The sequence below is a fragment of the Lepidochelys kempii genome, chromosome 7 (genome assembly GCF_965140285.1).
Source record: "Lepidochelys kempii isolate rLepKem1 chromosome 7, rLepKem1.hap1, whole genome shotgun sequence".
In the NCBI taxonomy this organism is placed as follows: Eukaryota; Metazoa; Chordata; order Testudines; family Cheloniidae; genus Lepidochelys; species Lepidochelys kempii.
Genome location: NC_136386.1, coordinates 42,814,431 through 42,832,504, shown reverse-complemented (window position 1 = coordinate 42,832,504; position 18,074 = coordinate 42,814,431). Strand labels below are relative to the sequence as shown.

General features: G+C 42.5%; 1 protein-coding gene across 3 annotated transcripts in view; it reads right to left on the bottom strand.

Annotated features, from left to right (window-relative positions):
• Positions 1 to 16,036, bottom strand: part of SFMBT1 (Scm like with four mbt domains 1) — a 137,673-nt gene extending 121,637 nt beyond the window's left edge. The window contains exon 1 of one of the 3 annotated variants that reach the window (XM_078853705.1): positions 15,920 to 16,036. In XM_078853705.1, coding sequence (XP_078709831.1) covers positions 15,920 to 16,025 — 106 coding nt within the window. In that variant the 5' untranslated portion in view covers positions 16,026 to 16,036. The remainder of the gene's footprint in view (positions 1 to 15,919) is intronic. The other 2 variants (XM_073352395.2, XM_073352398.2) reach the window with 2 other exon arrangements.
• Positions 16,037 to 18,074: the final 2,038 nt, after the last annotated feature.

Here is an 18,074-nt window from a genome sequence, read left to right as displayed (position 1 = left end):
TCTCCAAGGAGACAGTGTCCCTTTAGAATCTGCCATGACTATGACAACAACCACATTCAGTATTCTTCTTTCACCTAGCATGACTTTCAAGCTCCTTGACAAGTGGATCAAAGGGCTACCTAGTTTCACGATCGCTTATGAAATGTTTTTACATCAACCACTGAAATCTTACTTTTAATTTCTTGGAAAAAGAGAGCTCCACTGTGAATCACAACCAATAACCTTCCAAAGCTACCATACAATATGGGAATCAGTTCTTCCTTCAACCTCTTTTGTTATAGTAGTGGAATCAAAATATTATCAGTATGCTGTACTGCCTCAAGGAGCTGTCTCTCTCCACACAATGGTCCTAAACACCTAAAAATGTAGCGCTGTGTCCTGTTATTTCCCATTATTAGATTTAAGACACAGAAGACTGAAAATTGACAAGTTACAACACACTTTTTAAACATCATAGGCACACTGCCAGGTAGTCTACAGGCCAACAGTATTGGCAGCTCATGATTTTACTGAAAGTCTCACAATATTTGATTGCATTGTCAAAGCCTCAGGTCCTAGAATGATGCAATTACACAAGGATCTGCTCTCATTTTAATAAATTTCTAGCCCTCACAGTGACAGAGATGTTTTTACATCACCTAGCACAACTGGGACCTGGTCCATGACTAGGGTTCCTAAGTGCTATGGTAATTCAAATACTAAAAATGAAAACACAAACACTAATGCTTGGGGTTGACAATATTGTCTTTTTTTCTTTAAACAAAAATGTAAAAAAAAAGTGTTTTAAAAAATCTAGAAAGCTAAAATTTGTAGAATAAAATGAATACACAACTCCATGCAACACAACTCCATTTTAAGTCACAGTGCAGCACTATGTTGGTGCAGGAGAACTTAGAAGCGAGACTGACCAAAAAGTTAAATCCATTGTTATATTGCTACTTTCTCAATATAAAATACAGGACTTTAATTTTTTACTAAAAGAAAAAGGATTACTTGTGGCACCTCAGAGACTAACAAATTTATTTCAGCATAAGCTTTCGTGAGCTACAGCTCACTTCATCGGATGCATGCAGTGGAATATACAGAGAGAACATGAAACAATAGCTGTTACCATACACACTGTAAGGAGAGTGATCGGGTAAGGCGAGCTATTCCCAGAAGGAGAGAAAAAACCTTTTGTAGTGATAATCAAGGTGGGCCATTTCCAGCAGTTGACAGGAACGTATGAGGAACAGTGGGGTGTGGGCGGTGGAATAAATATGGGGAAATAGTTTTACTTTGTGTAATCACACATCCACTCCCAGTCTTTATTCAAGCCTAATTTAATGGTGTCCAGTTTGCAAATTAATGCCAATTCAGCAGTCTCAGAGTCTGTTTTTGAAGTTTTTTTGTTGTAATATTGGTCACTTGATTACAGACCTAGAAGTGGCAGAGAGACTGAAGTGTTCTCCAACTGGTTTTTGAATGTTATAATTCTTGATGTCTGATTTGCGTCCACTTATTCTTTTATGTAGAGACTGTCTGGTTTGGCCAATGCACAAGGCAGAGGGACACTGCTGGCATATATTACATTAGTAGATGTATAGGTGAACGAGCCTAGTGTGGCTGATGTGATTAGGCCCTATGATGGTGTCCCCCTGAATAGATATTTGGGCACAGTTGGCAATGGGCTTTGTTGCAAGGATAGGTTCCTGAGTTAGTGTTTTTGTTGTGTGGTTGCTGGTGAGTATTTGCTTCAGATTGGGGAGCTGGCTGTAAGTGAGGACTAGTCTGTCTCCCAAGGTCTGTGAGAGTGAGGGATCATTTTTCAGGATAGGTTGTAGATCTCTGATGTGCTGGAGAGGTTTCAGTGGGGGGCTGAAGGTGACGGCTAGTGGCATTCTATTTTCTTTGTTGGGCCTGTCCTGTGGTAGGTGACTTCTGGGTACTCTTCTGCTGTATCTGAACATGTCTCACATATATTAGCAAGCTCTTTAAAGTAGGGACAATGCTTTTTAAATGCTCTCTAGAGTGCCATATATACAGAATGCTGTACAAATCCATCAGCAAAGATAGATTCTAATAAAATGAGAAACGTTTAATTTTGAAAAAATCTTTATTGTACAGGGTTTTTCAAAAACACCCCTCTGGTGCTAAGAAAGCATAAATCCCCATCTAACTGCTAACAGAACACTAGTGGAAAGTGTGGTCTTGTGTGCAACTTTAAGAAGAGAGAGATGGTTTAAGCACTGCCCTCAACTCCAAAAGAAAAATGCACAGCTGAGCAATGCTGTGAACATTTACTTCTAAAAGTAGCAAGAGGTTTTTTTTGTTTTTTTTTTAAATAATTACTTCAGGCCTCATCACACCTACACACAAAGTGTACATTCAAAATGAGTAAAGAACAGGGCTACAAAAATACCCAGGAATTTTTCCCCATGGAGAGCCTCAAATTCCCCAGAATCTAAGCTTTCATTTAAAAAAAAAAAAGTTTCTAGCCCTTATGGTTGGGGAGATAACCCTTGAAACACAAACGAAGATTAAATCCATGCAGTGCTCTCTATCTAAATTAGACAAATGTAAACTCAGAAGAGCTGAGCAAACTGTCACAAACGGAAAAGGAAACCATGCAGAGTACAGAGAGGTAAGAAGTGAATTTTACTGAGACTGAACAGATACACTCATTAACAGCAAGGAAACTCATTTCACTGGATTCAGTTAGGCTAGTATGTTTTTAGAAGTCTGGCTAACCCAACTTCTCCATTCACTTTTACCAAGGGTAACATTTTACACTTGGTTTGCTCAGGTGTAACTGACTGCAAGGCATGAAGTAGCAGCACATTAGGCCCTCTAAATTACTCCATGTCTTTTGCAAGAGTGGTTCATGTAGGAGATATGGCCCTTAGATTTTAAAAATATAAACATATTGCTATGATTAACCTTACTGAATGAGCAAGACCCATATCCTCGTGCTTACATGAGAGAGGTGTTGGGGATGTGGGACTGTAACAGGGATCATGCAGAGAGAAGTTAGTGACAACGTAAAGTTAACAGATCTATTTATTTGATCAGGGTAACTGTTTTATGTGTTTAGTGTACATTGAAATGGTTGGCAAGCATTGCTTAGGTGATTTTATTGTGGTTTAGTAAAAATGTAAATAAGTGAACCTGGGCTCTAGAGTGCAACAGGCTCTTCCAGCAGCCAATAATCAGTGTTTAGTTAAAATATTCTGTGCTGCACAGCAGAACTAAAGGATGCTTTATTTCATGGTTGCAGAGACAGAGGTCATTTTATAATGAAAAAAAAATACAGGCACCACAGTTAAGTGAATAGAGTAGATCAAATCAAGTCTGAGGACAAATCAAAGTATTTACAGTGACAGAAAAGGGGTGTCCTCAGGATGTCTGTCATATACCCCAGCCTTCCACCATTGAAACAGAATGCCTTTACTAATTAAACACAAACAGAAAACTCATTTTAATATAACAGTTGCCAGAATTAGAATCCTCTGCACATAGGAGCATATGGGAACAATTTTCCAGTATTAAAATAATTCCATTTAGGCTTCATCGGCTAAATTTCTTGTTTCAGAATACATGTGTTCATAAACATTAAGAGACTGACAGCAATAGAAACTGAAGTTCCCTCTGAATAGGCCCAAAGGCCAATACCCATTGTACAGCTGCTCTCTTGGCTCCCCCATATTGTTCCTCATACTCTATTATGAAACTCTGATATAACTTAGAGACCACCTACTCTAGGAAGTTTCAGTACAATCAGAGAGAGCACAGTCTATCACCTGAGTGCCAGCTTCTCCAGTGCACGTACCACCAATTGTGCTCAGTTATGGATCGGATCCTGTTCAGTGCTCAGCACCCCGAATTCCCATTCAGCATCTACAACACAAAGAAGCGAAGCAGCTTGCAGAATTGAGGCCCATATATAGCATTGTTCTTCCACTGTAGACTCCTCTCCACTGTGGATGGAGCTTAGACCACAAACTTATTTCATTTATTAATGAACGTCTACACTAGAGACCTTACGGCAGTACAGCTGTACTGATGCAGCTGAGCCACTGTAAGATCTCTCAGTTAGCCACTCTACGCCAATGGGAGAGAGGTCTCCCACTGACATAAATTAAACCACCCCCAACAAGCGGCAGCAGCGATATTGGTGGGAGAAGCTCTCCTGCTGACATAGCGCTGTGCACACTACCACTTATGCCTGCTAAACATGTGATTTTTTTCACACCCCTGAGCAACATAAGTTTTACTGACTTAAGTGGAAGTGTAGACATGGTCTAAAGCTAGACATGAAACCTGATCCCAGAGAAGACAGACAAAAAATGCTTTATTCAGCTCCCTGCAGTTCTTCTTCAACGACAGCTGTCAGACTCTCCCTAGTATTTTTCAGTCTATCAGCTGCCGGGGGGTTTTGTGCAGCCTCTGGTGGGGGTGGACGGGGGCAGGAGGAGGAGGGGAGGCAGGTAAAGCATCTGCCCATCCCCCTCCCCCTTGTTGCTCCTGGATGCACCACCTCTGGAGAGGGGAGGTGGGGCACAACGCTGCAGTAGCAAGGTGAGTTCTTGGGGGGGGGGGGGGGGGGGGAGGGAATTTTGGCACCAGGCTCCAGAGGTAGGATTTCAGGAGCCTGGCCATGCAACCCCAGGTTCCAACCATGGGGCAGTGGGTACTGACACCCCCTTGCTCCGGCTGCAGGGCATCAGCCTCTGGGCCCTGGTTCCAGCTTTGTGGCAGCAGGCACCGCCCCCCAGCTCCAGTCCCAAGCTCTGGCTGCACAGTGGTGGGCGCTGGCCATGCAGCTGTGGGTAATCTGCATCTGGGGCAGCAGGCTCCAACCGCAAGGCTTTGGGTGCCAACCCTCGGCTCCATCCACAGAGCTGCAGTTGGCCTCTGGCCCCCAGTTCTGGCCATGCAGCCCCTGCCCCTGATCCCCTGCCCCAGCTGCAGGCGTCAATCTACAGCTCTGTTCCCAGGCTCTGGCCACGCATGCCAACCCTAGCCCTGGCCCGCAGCAGTGAGTGTAGGCTCCAGTCACGAAGCAGCAGGCACTGACTCCTGGATCTAGCCATGCAGCCCTGGTTTCTGGCCATGTGGCGGCAGGCACTGGCCGAGGGCGCTGACCCCACCTCCGGCTGCGCAGGCTCTGATCCCTGGCTACAGCCACGCAGTTCCAGTCCCCAGCTGCGCATCTGGCATGTAAATATCTTGTGATGCTGGCTACAACAGTGCCATGCAAACACCTGTTCTCACTTTCAGGTGACATTGTAAACAAGAAGTAGGCAGCATTATCTTCTGCAAATGTAAACAAACTTGTTTGTCTTAGCGACTGGCTGAACAAGAAGTAGGGCTGAGTGGACTTGTAGGCTCTAAAGTTTTACATTGTTTTGTTTTTGAATGAAGTTATTTTTGTACATGATTCTACATCTGTAGGGTCAACTTCCATGATAAAGAGATTGCACTACGTGAATTGAAAAATACTATTTCTTTTGTTTTTACAGTGCAAATATTTGTAATAAATATAAAGTGAGCACTGTACACTTTGTATTCTGTGTTGTAATGGAAATCAATATATTTGAAAATGTAGAAAACATCCAAAAATATTTAAATAAATGGTATTCTGTTATTGTTTAACACCGCAATTATTTTTTAATCACTTGACAGCCCTAATACAAATATCACTCCCGAAGGGGGAGGCAGCATTATTTTTATTATTGAGTCTGCCAAAGCAACCTACAAATATAAATTACTATTATTTGGATGTGTATCTGTGCATACTTAATTGCTTTTCCCTAAAGTTAATTAAGTATTTTCGGAAGAAGTGTCAGTGCAGCCACCAGTGAGAGTTGGTGGTCGCACTTTGAGGCCACCAAAAAGTTTATTGTGAGAACCCCCAGGCCCACTATAAAGGTAAAAGTTTGCAAAGGGGTTAAGTAAAGAGCGGAAGATATTCCACAGTACACCAAAATCCAATTTCTCAGAAATAAGGTGTTTTTCTTCATGACTGGATGTACTTATCCCACAATTGATGAAGTGAGCTGTAGCTCACGAAAGCTTATGCTCAAATAAATTGGTTAGTCTCTAAGGTGCCACTCCTTTTCTTTTTGCGACGACAGACTAACACGGCTGCTACTCTGAAACTTATCCCTCTACAGGATAAGTTGATTCCGAATTCCTAGACTCGAAGTCTATGGGCTCTGAAATACATTTGAAAAATTCCCTGAATCAGTCCAACTTATTATAGTTTGACTTTCTGAAAAGATGACTATTTGGAAACATCCCATGCTGATATTTTTGCCATAGATACAGTATATAGTTTGTATACAATTGTTATAAACCATTGTTACCAGGTAAATTAAAAATTTTTTTACATTTGCCAAGCGTTAATGATAATTAAGTGAAACTGACTTTTAATATCTACATTCTACAATACTAATACCATAGAAGCAGCACCCTGCTCCAGGGTCTCAAGGCAATTTGATGGGATGCTGGATCATAGCACCTCACCAATAACTTCGTTGCATCCAGATTTGAAAGAGAGCAGGGAGGAAAGAAAAAAAAAATTTATCTATCACTGTGACATTCTATACCTTGGGGGAGCATAATGTAACGCTCATATTCCTCATTTTTATATAATCGTGATCTTACATATAAAGCATGCCTTGTAAGGTATCAGCAGAAAGCAAAATTTCTTTCAGCAGATCATAACCTATCCATATATGTATATCATTAATGCATATGAAATTATGAGAACCGTGTTGTATGGTTGTCACTAAAACATGCTGTAAATCAGGGAATCAGCCAAATATCAGCTCCCCAGAGGCAACATCAAGGAAATTAACCAACACCCGGGTGGGGTATCAAACAACACATCAACAACCATCGTCCAGCAATCAAGCTACAATTCAGTGATGCACCCACAGGAGGCCACACCAGGGGAAAGCTTGCCTAGAGAATCAGTAATGCCCACCAGACATGCCTGGACTTGTGTGTTCCCCAAGCACGAGGGTATAAAACAGAACATAGCAGGCCCATGCTTTGCTTTTCTCCTGCCCCCACTATGCTGAAACCAGCAAGGACACTGAAGACTTGAGACTCCAACAGAGGAGAAAAAAAAAAGAAAAGGAGGATATGCATCCGATGAAGTGAGCTGTAGCTCACGAAAGCTTATGCTCAAATAAATTGGTTAGTCTATCTTGCCACAAGTCCTCCTTTTCTTTTTGCGGATACAGACTAAAACGGCTGCTACTCTGAAACCTGTCAACAACAGAGGAGACTGACCTAGATTTAAGGGGCGAATCTGTATATTAAGGACTGCAATAGTCAGTGCGGTGAGAAAAACTGCTTAATCTAGATGTTGCCTAGTCTAATAGGGTTGAGAGTTTAGACTGCGTGCTTATATGTTTTATTTTGGTAACGAACTCTGACTTTTTGCCTATCACTTATAGTCATTTAAAAAAAATCTTTAGTAATCAAACTTCTTTAACTGTTTATCTTTACCAGTGAGTTTGTATGAAGTATGTGACAAAACTGCTCAGGTTTACAAAGGCAGGTGTATACCCACTTTCCATAGATGAAGTGGCAAACCAATTAATAAATTTGCATTACCCATCTGGAGCAGTGCAAGATGGTATATTCCTGAGGTACAGTGCTGCGAGCTGGGGTGGGGATTTGGCTGGTGCCTTTCCCTGCATGATTCAGGAGTGGCTCTGGGAGCATTTATACAATCTAGCTGGGTGTGGGGCACCACATGCTGTTGTGCTGAGTGATAACAGCTCCTGGAGGGTTTGCTGCTCCTCACTAGCAAGGCATTGTGAGAGATAGCCCAGGCTGGAGAGTTTAGGGGGCACAGCAGTCCCAGGCTGCACCCAGGCGATCCTGTCACAATCATTTTAAAGGATGGAAGAGATATTTGGGGCCTGGCTTTCCAAGTCTTAATGAGTTAAAAGAGTTCAACTCTTATCCAGCTGGCCAATTAGTGTTGTATGATTAAAACTGTTCCTACTTTGGTTCTGAGTTTTATTCATTAGGCAATTTTAACCCTCATGGTATTACTTTGAGTCACACTGAACTGAGTTAACCATAAAAGGAACACTTGCTTTCTTCAATTATTTCTCTATTGAAGTTTTTGTAACATTGTCACATCTTGTACTGAGGAGGTGGGTGGGCCAAACTGCAACACATGTTATCCGATAGCGTTTGGTGAGAAGTTGTGCACCTATTTTTATATGCTCAAGTTCTTAGTATTTGGTTAGTTCTTTATATGATACTGTGCAACTATGTAGTATACTGACAGGTTTCAGAGTAGCAGCCGTGTTAGTCTGTATCCGCAAAAAGAAAAAGGAGTACTTGTGGCACCTTAGAGACGAACAACTTTATTTGAGCACAAGCTTTCATCTGATGAAGCGTATGCTCAAATAAATTTGTTCGTCTCTAAGGTGCCACAAGTACTCCTTTTCTTTTTATGTAGTATACCTTATTGCAGTAAGTCTTTGCATCCATTACATATTTGCCACACAGAGTTAGATATTACAAAAAGTGAAAGCGTATATGCATATTTGTCAGGCTTGCAATACAGAAGAGGTTATTTTAAGAGAGTTTTAAAATTTAGAAAGGCAGCTTTTTTTATGCACTGTTTCATCTAACCTTTTTCAGAGCAAATCTGGTCATGAAAGCCAGTGGCAGCCTCCCTGCAAGAGAGACAGTGGTGGCAAGATTGGGAAACTTGTCAGATGTCCCTAGTTTAGGGTAGCCTTTACAGAATGAAGAGGTTTGCTAGCAGAAATTCTGAAATAAGCCACCATTAAACTTTATACAAAATGCTTCCAAAATGTAATGGCCCTTAAATGCATCTCAGAAGACAAATAATTCATGTTTAGAAATAAGATTGTCATTGCCTCTAATGAGAAAAGCAATACATTTAATGGAATTACTCTAGGGATGAATTTGGACCATATCTGAACCTTCACAATTCAACTCCCAATTTTCCCAGGTACCTAGATAATCCATATATATATCCATATATCTTAGTAGGACACTATCGCTATGCATTCAGGCTCTTTTTAGAGAAGAAAAAAATCTTACATTTGACACCTCAAATCCCAAAGGACACTAAGAAATTGACAAGACACACACTGACAAACTACTTAACCCAAAGCTGAGAAACAGCCACCTCTGAAGTGAAACATGATATCAGTTTTGATTGTGCATGACAACATTATGGGGAAGGGTCTTCACTTTCCAACTCAATCACATTCTTTTGGGGAAAAGAAAAAGAAGATCCTGAACATGCTGTTTACAGAATTCATCTGTTTCCAAAAGAAAGGAAGTCTGAGATTACATTAATTCAACACTTTTCCCCAAAAATTATCTACTGCAGCGTTCCTGCTTCACCCACCTGCACTCCTGGAAAATATTAGCAATGACACAAACATCAAGAGCCTGCAGGATTTCTTACTACCAAATTCCACAATTTCTACTCTTATTTTCAAACCGAAGACCCAATCCTCCAAGATAGGTGCTCTTGAGGCGCACTGAGAGCCCTCAATTCCTATCAACTAAAATGGGAGATGAGAGTACTCAGCACTGCATAGGATTTAGTTCTAAAAGCCAAGATCTGCACACACACAGAATATCAAAGTTGGTCTGATAGCCCCATAATTTCCAGACAACATCAGATTCATCTGTTATAAAGGAAAATCCCTTCTAACTGATGTCTCTGAAGAAAGGAGGTCATTTTTGTAATGAAGAAGAATATCCTAAAATGTAATGGCAAATAAACCAAACCACTATAAATTAAGTGGCTCAGTAGTACAAACAGTGACTTTGAATACCAGCAAGTTCTTGCCAAGGCTGACCCAAAGAGAGAGCAAAGGACTGCTTATGGTCCATTTAACCCCCACAAATTGTTAAGATTTATGATACTGGTCAGTTGCTAGTTATAGTGTCCATAAATAATTAGCTGCAACCAGGTTAATTTACCAGGGTTATTTGTGCTGAAAGTTGTCAGTTACAATAAAAAGAAAAATGAGTACTTGGGGCACCTTAGAGACTGAAAGCTTATGCTCAAATAAATTTGTTAGTCTCTAAGGTGCCACAAGTACTCCTTTTCTTTTTGCAGATACAGACTAACAAGGCTACTACTCTGAAACCAGTTACAATAAGAAATTTTTGTTAAATACTGAAAATTTAGGGACCTCCTTTTCAGCCTAAGAGGAAGGTATCCCTCAAAAGCTGGTTTGCAGTCCTTGCACTACATGCCAACAGTACTCACTGCAGCAGAAAGTTAGCAGCCGTACACACAGCTATGTTTATTACCAATAAATACATAAGGCTTGAGAAAGCTGAAATCATAGTGTTTTTCAAAAAACACTTTAGAACGATTCAGTTCTTGTAAGTCTTGATCATGCTCTCTTGTTGCTGTATACTACCCAACAGTCACATGTCCCTGCAAAAAGTGGCTGACATATTATAAGTTTTGTCTGTACTGTGCCTGGCACAGTGCCCTGCAATCCTGATTGGAGACTCTAGGTGTTACTTCAGTAGTGGGGAAAAAAACAACAAAAAAACAACATTGAAGTATAAAGCTACCACTGCTTAGCACTTATACTTTACATCTTCAAAGTGTTTTACAAACACTAATCCACACATTAACCATATGAGCATAGTCCTATTACTACATATGTTGAAACAGACAGGAAATACAAAGCTTCACAGTGCCACATAGAGAGTCATTGCTAGAGGTGAAATTAAAATTCAGGAGATTCTGGTTCTGACCTATACTCAGATCACACTTTGTCTAAAAGAAAGTCACTTCTTAAATTTTTAAATAGTGGGTTCCCATAAACTATGCCATATTAAGAATGCACTGTAACATTCCTACAGCAGTACTCAATGTCATGTACTTCAGGAGAGATATTTCTTTGTGAGTTTCAGAGTAAGTTTTAGAACTATGACCTCACTTATCATAAGTTAAGCTTGTTTTTAAAAAAAGCGCCCTGAGAACATTGATTTTTCTTTTGCTCTGCAAGTGCAAAGATTTTCCCTCCCTTTTGTTGGATTTGGCTGACAGTTTTATGGATCGACATGCATCTTACATGCTGTTTTAATGCAATGTGAACAGTAGACTTTATATATTTTGTGCTGTTGGAACCCGCATTGCTCACTTAGCAGTAAAGCATGGAAGTTGCACTTTGATACCTCTTTTGTACATTTTTACAATATTTGTCTCATATTAGCAAGAATAGAGTATTTTACGGATTGTTAGGAAGTCAGTCATATGAAACTCAGTTTAAAAAGCAAATCTTTGCTTGTTACTAAAATGAGATTATTAAAAATTAACATATTTTTAAATTTAATTTCCTTTTCACCTTTACTCAGTTTGGAAAAAGTGGACTAATGAGTTTCACTTTCAGGATCCTTCCTATTAAAACGATGTTTGTCTTCAGAAAGTCAGGAAAATGTTTGTTTTTACTTAAAGCTTGTTTAGATTAAGAGCTATCGTATTTTGTAAAAGTCCCTGAAAACAAACAAAAGTCTGTCACATCTAAATTGGGGGCCTAAAACTAGTTGAGTCCCTCTCTAACTTTAGAGCCATATTCCAGCAGCACTGGGGGGAAAACAAAACAAACAGAAGAAACTGACATCCCCTACCAGTCTAGCACAGAAACATGCTACTGCTCCAAACCACAAACAGGCAAATATTTAAAATCCATTAGACATCAAGTAGTATCCCTGTTTGCTATTCTACATAGCTACATTAGATGTACACTAGCTAAACAGGTTTCGTAGTAGTAGTAGTAGTAAACACTTCACTTCCTCAGAACCCATAAATCTTCTGTTACAAGCATGCATTTAATAAGAGAAGACATGACAGGTAAGATCCTCTGTATACTACATAATTAACTTATGTTATAGTACTATGAAAATATGCACCTGAAAAGGAAACTACCTTGAAGGATAACAAGACAATCTACCTGTTCTCCTGTAGTGTTAAAATTATTGTTAGCACTGCTAACTGATACAGGAAGATCACATATGACAAGAATTTCAGTTATGTGTAAGAAGGAACTTCTAATATGACCGCCTCACATAATACTTTCCCCATGTTCGATTTTCCCTGCATTTACAGCACATTTTAGTAAGTTTGCAAAAAGAAAAGGAGTACTTGTGTCACCTTAGAGACTAACCAATTTATTTGAGCATAAGCTTTCGTGAGCTACGAAGTGAGCTGTAGCTCATGAAAGCTTATTCTCAAACAAATTGGTTAGTCTCTAAGGTGACACAAAAGTACTGAGCTGTAGCTCACGAAAGCTAACCGAAAGCTTATGTTCAAATAAATTGGTTAGCTTTCGTGAGCTACAGCTCAGTACTTGTGGCACCTTAGAGACTAACCAATTTGTTTGAGAATAAGCTTTCATGAGCTACAGTTCACTTCGTAGCTCACGAAAGCTTATGCTCAAATAAATTGGTTAGTCTCTAAGGTGCCACAAGTACTCCTTTTCTTTTTGCAAATACAGACTAACATGGCTGTTACTCTGAAACCTTTAGTAAGTTTAATTTACTCCCTTCTGTAAATAACATGCTCATGTAAATAAGCTCCCAACCCTTTGGACTGCATTACTTAAATCTGGTTACTTATGTCTGGCTACCAGAAGGTGACCGTATCAATGTCCGCATCATAGCGGCATGTTACTATGGCAGGACTTTGTAAACAGAAGCAGTGCTGTGAAGTTACAAGCGACCTGCAGAATGGAACAGTATGGATTTGGAAAAGGTGTGCGTGGAAGGGCACAGGGACTGAAAATCAAAAGGCCAGGATGCTATTCTTAGACCTGCCACTGGTTTGCTGAGGAACACACCACCAAAAACTATCCATAAAATATTAACAAAATCCTTGATTGGCAACAGTTGTGAGGATCAATTCTGTGTAAAGCCCTTTGAAAACCTCAGATGCAAGGCACTGAAAGGGTGCAGAGAATATAAAAATCCAAGCATCCAACCAGGAATACTGTCAGATGCTAGCTTGTTTCCTTACACTCTATTTTCCCCATGCTGTAAAACCAGCAGTCTACTAAACAATTGTTCAGTTAAAGAATCAGATAAGGTAATTCAACAGTAGGAAGTCAATGAAGAAGAATAAAAGAAAAATTGTGATGGATCAATAATTACTAAGTCAGTCGCGTTAGCTCTGATATTTATTCTGTGCAGCATTTTTCCTGTGGTGAAATCTGTGCACCAGCTTTAGGGCCATGGAACACTTCACTGTTCTACCAAGTGAAATTAAGTCACCCAGCAAAAAGTAAACTAAAAATTAGTAAACTGCATTCTCCCCACCCTTTCATTTTAAAGCAACACAAACCACAAAAAGGTGTTTGAAGTGAGCTCTTTCAGTTTTACAGCCACTGAAGCCTAAGTTGTTCCATAACTCATTCAAGTATCTCTTCCTATTACTCCACTAATAATGGTGCTGGAATAGACAGATCACATTCTCATCCTCCAACCAGAGTGGCAAGAAACAAATCGAAGTAAAATGCAATTATTTTGCAAAACCTAAGAAAACTGAAATTAAGGAAGGAGGCAAACAGATGTGTTTCCGTAGCAGATCATTTTATAATGCATATTTAACATTTTAAATTGTAAAGTGTATAGCTAGAACACCAACTGTAAGTGAGTCCCTCAAAATGTTCACAATTTACTAGCTTACTGCCATCTTACATTATTCTTTGAAGTAAAGTAAATCAATTATATTGCAGTAACACTACAGGCCTTAACTAAGTCAGAGCTCCATTGTACTAGGTGCTATACAAGCAATAAGTGATATTCCCTGCTATGGAGAGTTTACAAACTTTTATTCTTTGTCATTAGAAGCCAACTGCTAAGTAACTAATCCACATTCACCATAAATCTACTGTATGTTGCAACACAAAGTTATCTTTATAACTTGCAAGATAGATCTTAGTTTTTCCAGTGATTTCAGAATCATGCACCTTACATTCTGGATTACTAAAATGTTCACTATGGTAACCTCCCAGGCTACTGTCAGCAACAAGCTCCCTGGAGGGAGCTGACAGAAGAGAAGCAGCAATGTAGGCCTTTTTTCTTCGCTACAAAAACCACTAAAACATCTTACAGTAGAATTCTACTGTCAAAGTGGGTAAAACTATGACATGAATGTTACTGTTTTTAATCACTTTTTATGATGGCAACAAGTTTCTCCAAAGTACATGTAATCATTCCAGTAGAGCCCACCTGGGACCATTAAACAGCCATCACCCTGGCCTATTATGTAATCTAAAGGAAGGCCTTGTGGGATATTAATAGCCCACCTTGTTAGAAACTCACAGTAACTGCCTGGCTTGTTTTTCTTTTCCCTGCCCTATTTCTACCCTAGACTCATTCCCCTCACCCAGCCAAGATTTTTTTTTGGGGGGGGGGGGGGGGAGGGAGGAGGAGGGAAGAGAGAGAATAATAATTGCTGCTGATGCCCATGGAAAGCTTTCAGAATCTTGCCCATTTAGGAACAATTGTGCTTGTGTCACATTTTCTCCTCTCCTCTGCAGTTTACTTTTGTTTCCCCCCTATCTTATTGCCCTAAAGTGAAGTTCGAGTCCTATGGCATCATCATAATCTCCACAGCAACCAAGTGCTAGTGTCACAAATGGAGGATTTACCACTTCAGGGGCAGAATGAGCTATCAAGGCAGATGAACTCCTAAAGAAACAAAGATCTTGTTTTCTTGAGCACATCCCGTTAGTGAAAGAAAACGGGGCTAGGGAGAAGCAGCAAAATATAAAATGGGAAGGCAGTACGAGCAGTATTGTTTTTAAACACAGTGCAAAGTCCTGAGGGAGCTGCCAGCAGTTCCTACATTGGGGGGGGAGGGAGGGGAGGCCTCATACAACTCTGCAATTGAAACGTTTACTAAAACAACTGGAATCTGCATTTGTGGCTTCTGCCGCTCTCGCCACAGCATAAAAGCAATGACCTCCTTGTCAGTGATTTAAAGGCCAATTCACGGAATGGGGCAGCGCCCACGGATCCCCGTGGAACTCGTCTCCGCCCGGGAGGGATGCACTGGCCGACTGGAAAACACATGAGCAGCGCGGCCCCACGGCATATTGCACTGCTGTTCTTCGGGGGAGGGAGATCCAAAAGATCCCTGCGTTTAAAGATCCCCGTCCACACGCCATTTTGTCGGGGGAGGGGGGAGGCGTGGGACAAGTAGGACAGCTCACATTTGTAATTGACTAACTTAATTATTTGGAACGAGCAGGAGGGGAACAAAACTACCTGACTTCAGGCTGAACTAAAACACACACACACACCGCCGCACAGTTAGTGAGGGAGGGGGAGGTTACATCCAGCGGGATCGACCCCCTCCCCGCCGGGCCCCCCAGGCTGCTGAGCCGAAATGGGGCCAGAGCTTTAGGGAAGGTGGCCGGGCAGCAGCGGGGAGACCCAGACCCCGCGTGGAAGGCTCCCCGCGCGAGGCCGGGGCAGAGAACAGGAACAGCCCCTGCCCCCAGGGGGAACTTTGGCAAGCGGCAGCCGCGCGGGCTCCCTTCGCCAAGGGGCGCGCAGCCGGACGCCTCCTCTGGGGCGGCCGCCGGGGCTCCCCTGCGGCCGGCGCTTCCGAGCGCGCGGCGACTTTCGCGGGGAGTTGCGGGGCCGCCCGCTGCGCGCCGGGCTGGCGCATCCGCAGCGGCCCCTCTCCAGCCCGCGCATCTCTCCGGGAGCCGCGCTCGCCGCTCCCTCCTCCCTGCGCTGCGCCTGCCGCCCTGCCTGGCCGCCTCCCGCAGCAAAACTTCGGGAGGCGAGAAAAAGCCGGCGGGGCCCGCAAGCGGCCGGCAAAACGCGCCCAGCAGCTGCGGCCGGCCCCGCTCCGCCCGCGGGGGGGCTCGGCCGGCGCCCGCCTTACCTGCGGCGAGTTTTTCCAGCCCTGCGCCGCTGGCTGCCGGGGCTCGGGCTCTCCGGCGCTCCGCTCGCCGCCTCATTCCAATATGGCACGGCCAGGCGGAGCGCATGCGCCCGCCGCCTCCCCGCTTCTGCCCTCCCCTCCCTCCCGGCTTTTTGGGCGCTCAGACGCCCCCGCGCAGCGACTTGCTGAGTTTTGCGCGGGGCGGGGACGGGCATCCACCTGCGCCGGCACCGGGCCAGGCAGCCCCCACGCCTCGTCCCGATCCCCGGCGCTCAGTCCCGTCGGCACGGCAGGACTTTCTGCAGCTGCTGGGCGCCCCCCGCCCTAGCACTCGTTCGCTGCGGCGCGAGCCCCGGCTCTGCCCCGACACCTGCCTCCTGGGGAGCAAGGCGCCCTGGGACGCGAGGGTAAAAGCAGAAAAAGGCTAGGGGGTGCCCCGTTTTAACCCACTAAGATCCAGCGCTCAGTCACGCTCCGGGGGTTAAATTAAGAGAGAGGGGCGGATGTGTATGACACATGCCCCCCGGAGCCTTTCACCCGGCCTCTTCTTTTCATCGCAGGACTTTGTCCACAGCAAGGAAACACGGTCTATTCCATTCGAAACCAGGATACACACAGATCTTCCCCCCACACTCTTCCCTTTGATGTTTTATTGCCGGGGGTTGCTCCCTGACGCTTGATTTCACTGAAATAAGTCCGACTTTTTTTTTTTTAAAATAGAAAAGAGAATGCAGAATTGTTCATAGTGGTGGCACTCAGAGCTGGCTCCAACATACACAAAATACACCCCACGGATTTATTTCCCGGCACGATTTCACTGGAACGAGGTGTCGCTGCACCAGCAATTGCTTCCGCGAGTAAAGGTTGCAGGGAGCGGGCCCTAAATCGATCTACTCTTGAAAAGGGTAGGCAGAAAGACAGCGTACGCTATTTTTAAACCCCTATAAAAACACCGAAGCACAGCATAAAACAGGAAGAAAAGGGAAGCGGATTGTGTAAAACCAAGCTCCTCATGGCCAGATGCCTGTACAATGAGGGAAGGGTGGGAAAGCAATCGACTTCCACAGCGCACAAGCCACTTAGGCAGGGAGACTAATGCAGGCAAGAAGTATTTGAACCCCTAATGGAAAATAAGCTTTAGAATTCTATTAGAAAAAAAGTTGACGCTAAATCCCAGATCCAGTTTTACTTTGGATTTCACCACGTTACCCAGGAAAGAAGACATTATCCACCTAAATCCCTGCTTCACTGATTTAACTGCATGCTCTTTAATAATTGGTTTTAAATACTTTACACATCCATATTACTGAAAACACACCGCTTTTATTCTATTATCTACCCCCTTCGTTAGCACATCCCATTGAATGAATCGCACTAGTGCTGTGTTTGGAAATATCAAACCGCCTTAAATGATCTGCAGAATGGAAGCTACCAGTGTTAGTGTTTAGGCAACATTTTAACATTTACTAGGGAGACTGTGCATTTTATATATATTCATCCCATTGTGGCTGATGCCCAGTTGATAGCATATAAAAATAAGTGTTCAGAGGTGAAAGACACACGGTACAGAATAAGCTATCATAATCTGTTCCTGAAGCGGAGATGTGCCAAGAAATAAATAGACCAAACAGTGCTGGAACTCCAGACAGGAAGAACAAATGTAAGCATGAACAGGATAATTAGATATCCAAGAGGCAAAATGTATGTTGTTCTTTATTCTCTCAAAGGAGAGGTATCTGAGAGATACAGTGAAGTCAAATTATTCCAGATATGTATTTTTATATTAAATGGATTTTTTTTCAAGGGAAATTTTGATAACCAACTAACAAAGGCAATACCCTTTGGTTAAAATAAAATTCCATAGACATCTTGACTAACTCATGAAAATGCTTAAAGAATCTGCTGCTGGATAGAGTTAGAACATTATTTAACAAAATGCTTTTTTTCGGATATGTAAAGGTTATTGGACATAAAAAAAAAATGAAGCACCAAGATTGCACAGGCGGACCTGGTGTCTCACTGCCTCTGCCTCATCTTGGAAAAACTCTCATTTAGCATAAGCAAAGCTAAGTGAAAGCTATCCTCAGGGGTGGCGAAGGTGTTAAGTGAGAAAAGGCCTACGTTATCTCACTTCAATTCAATTTCATGCTTATTA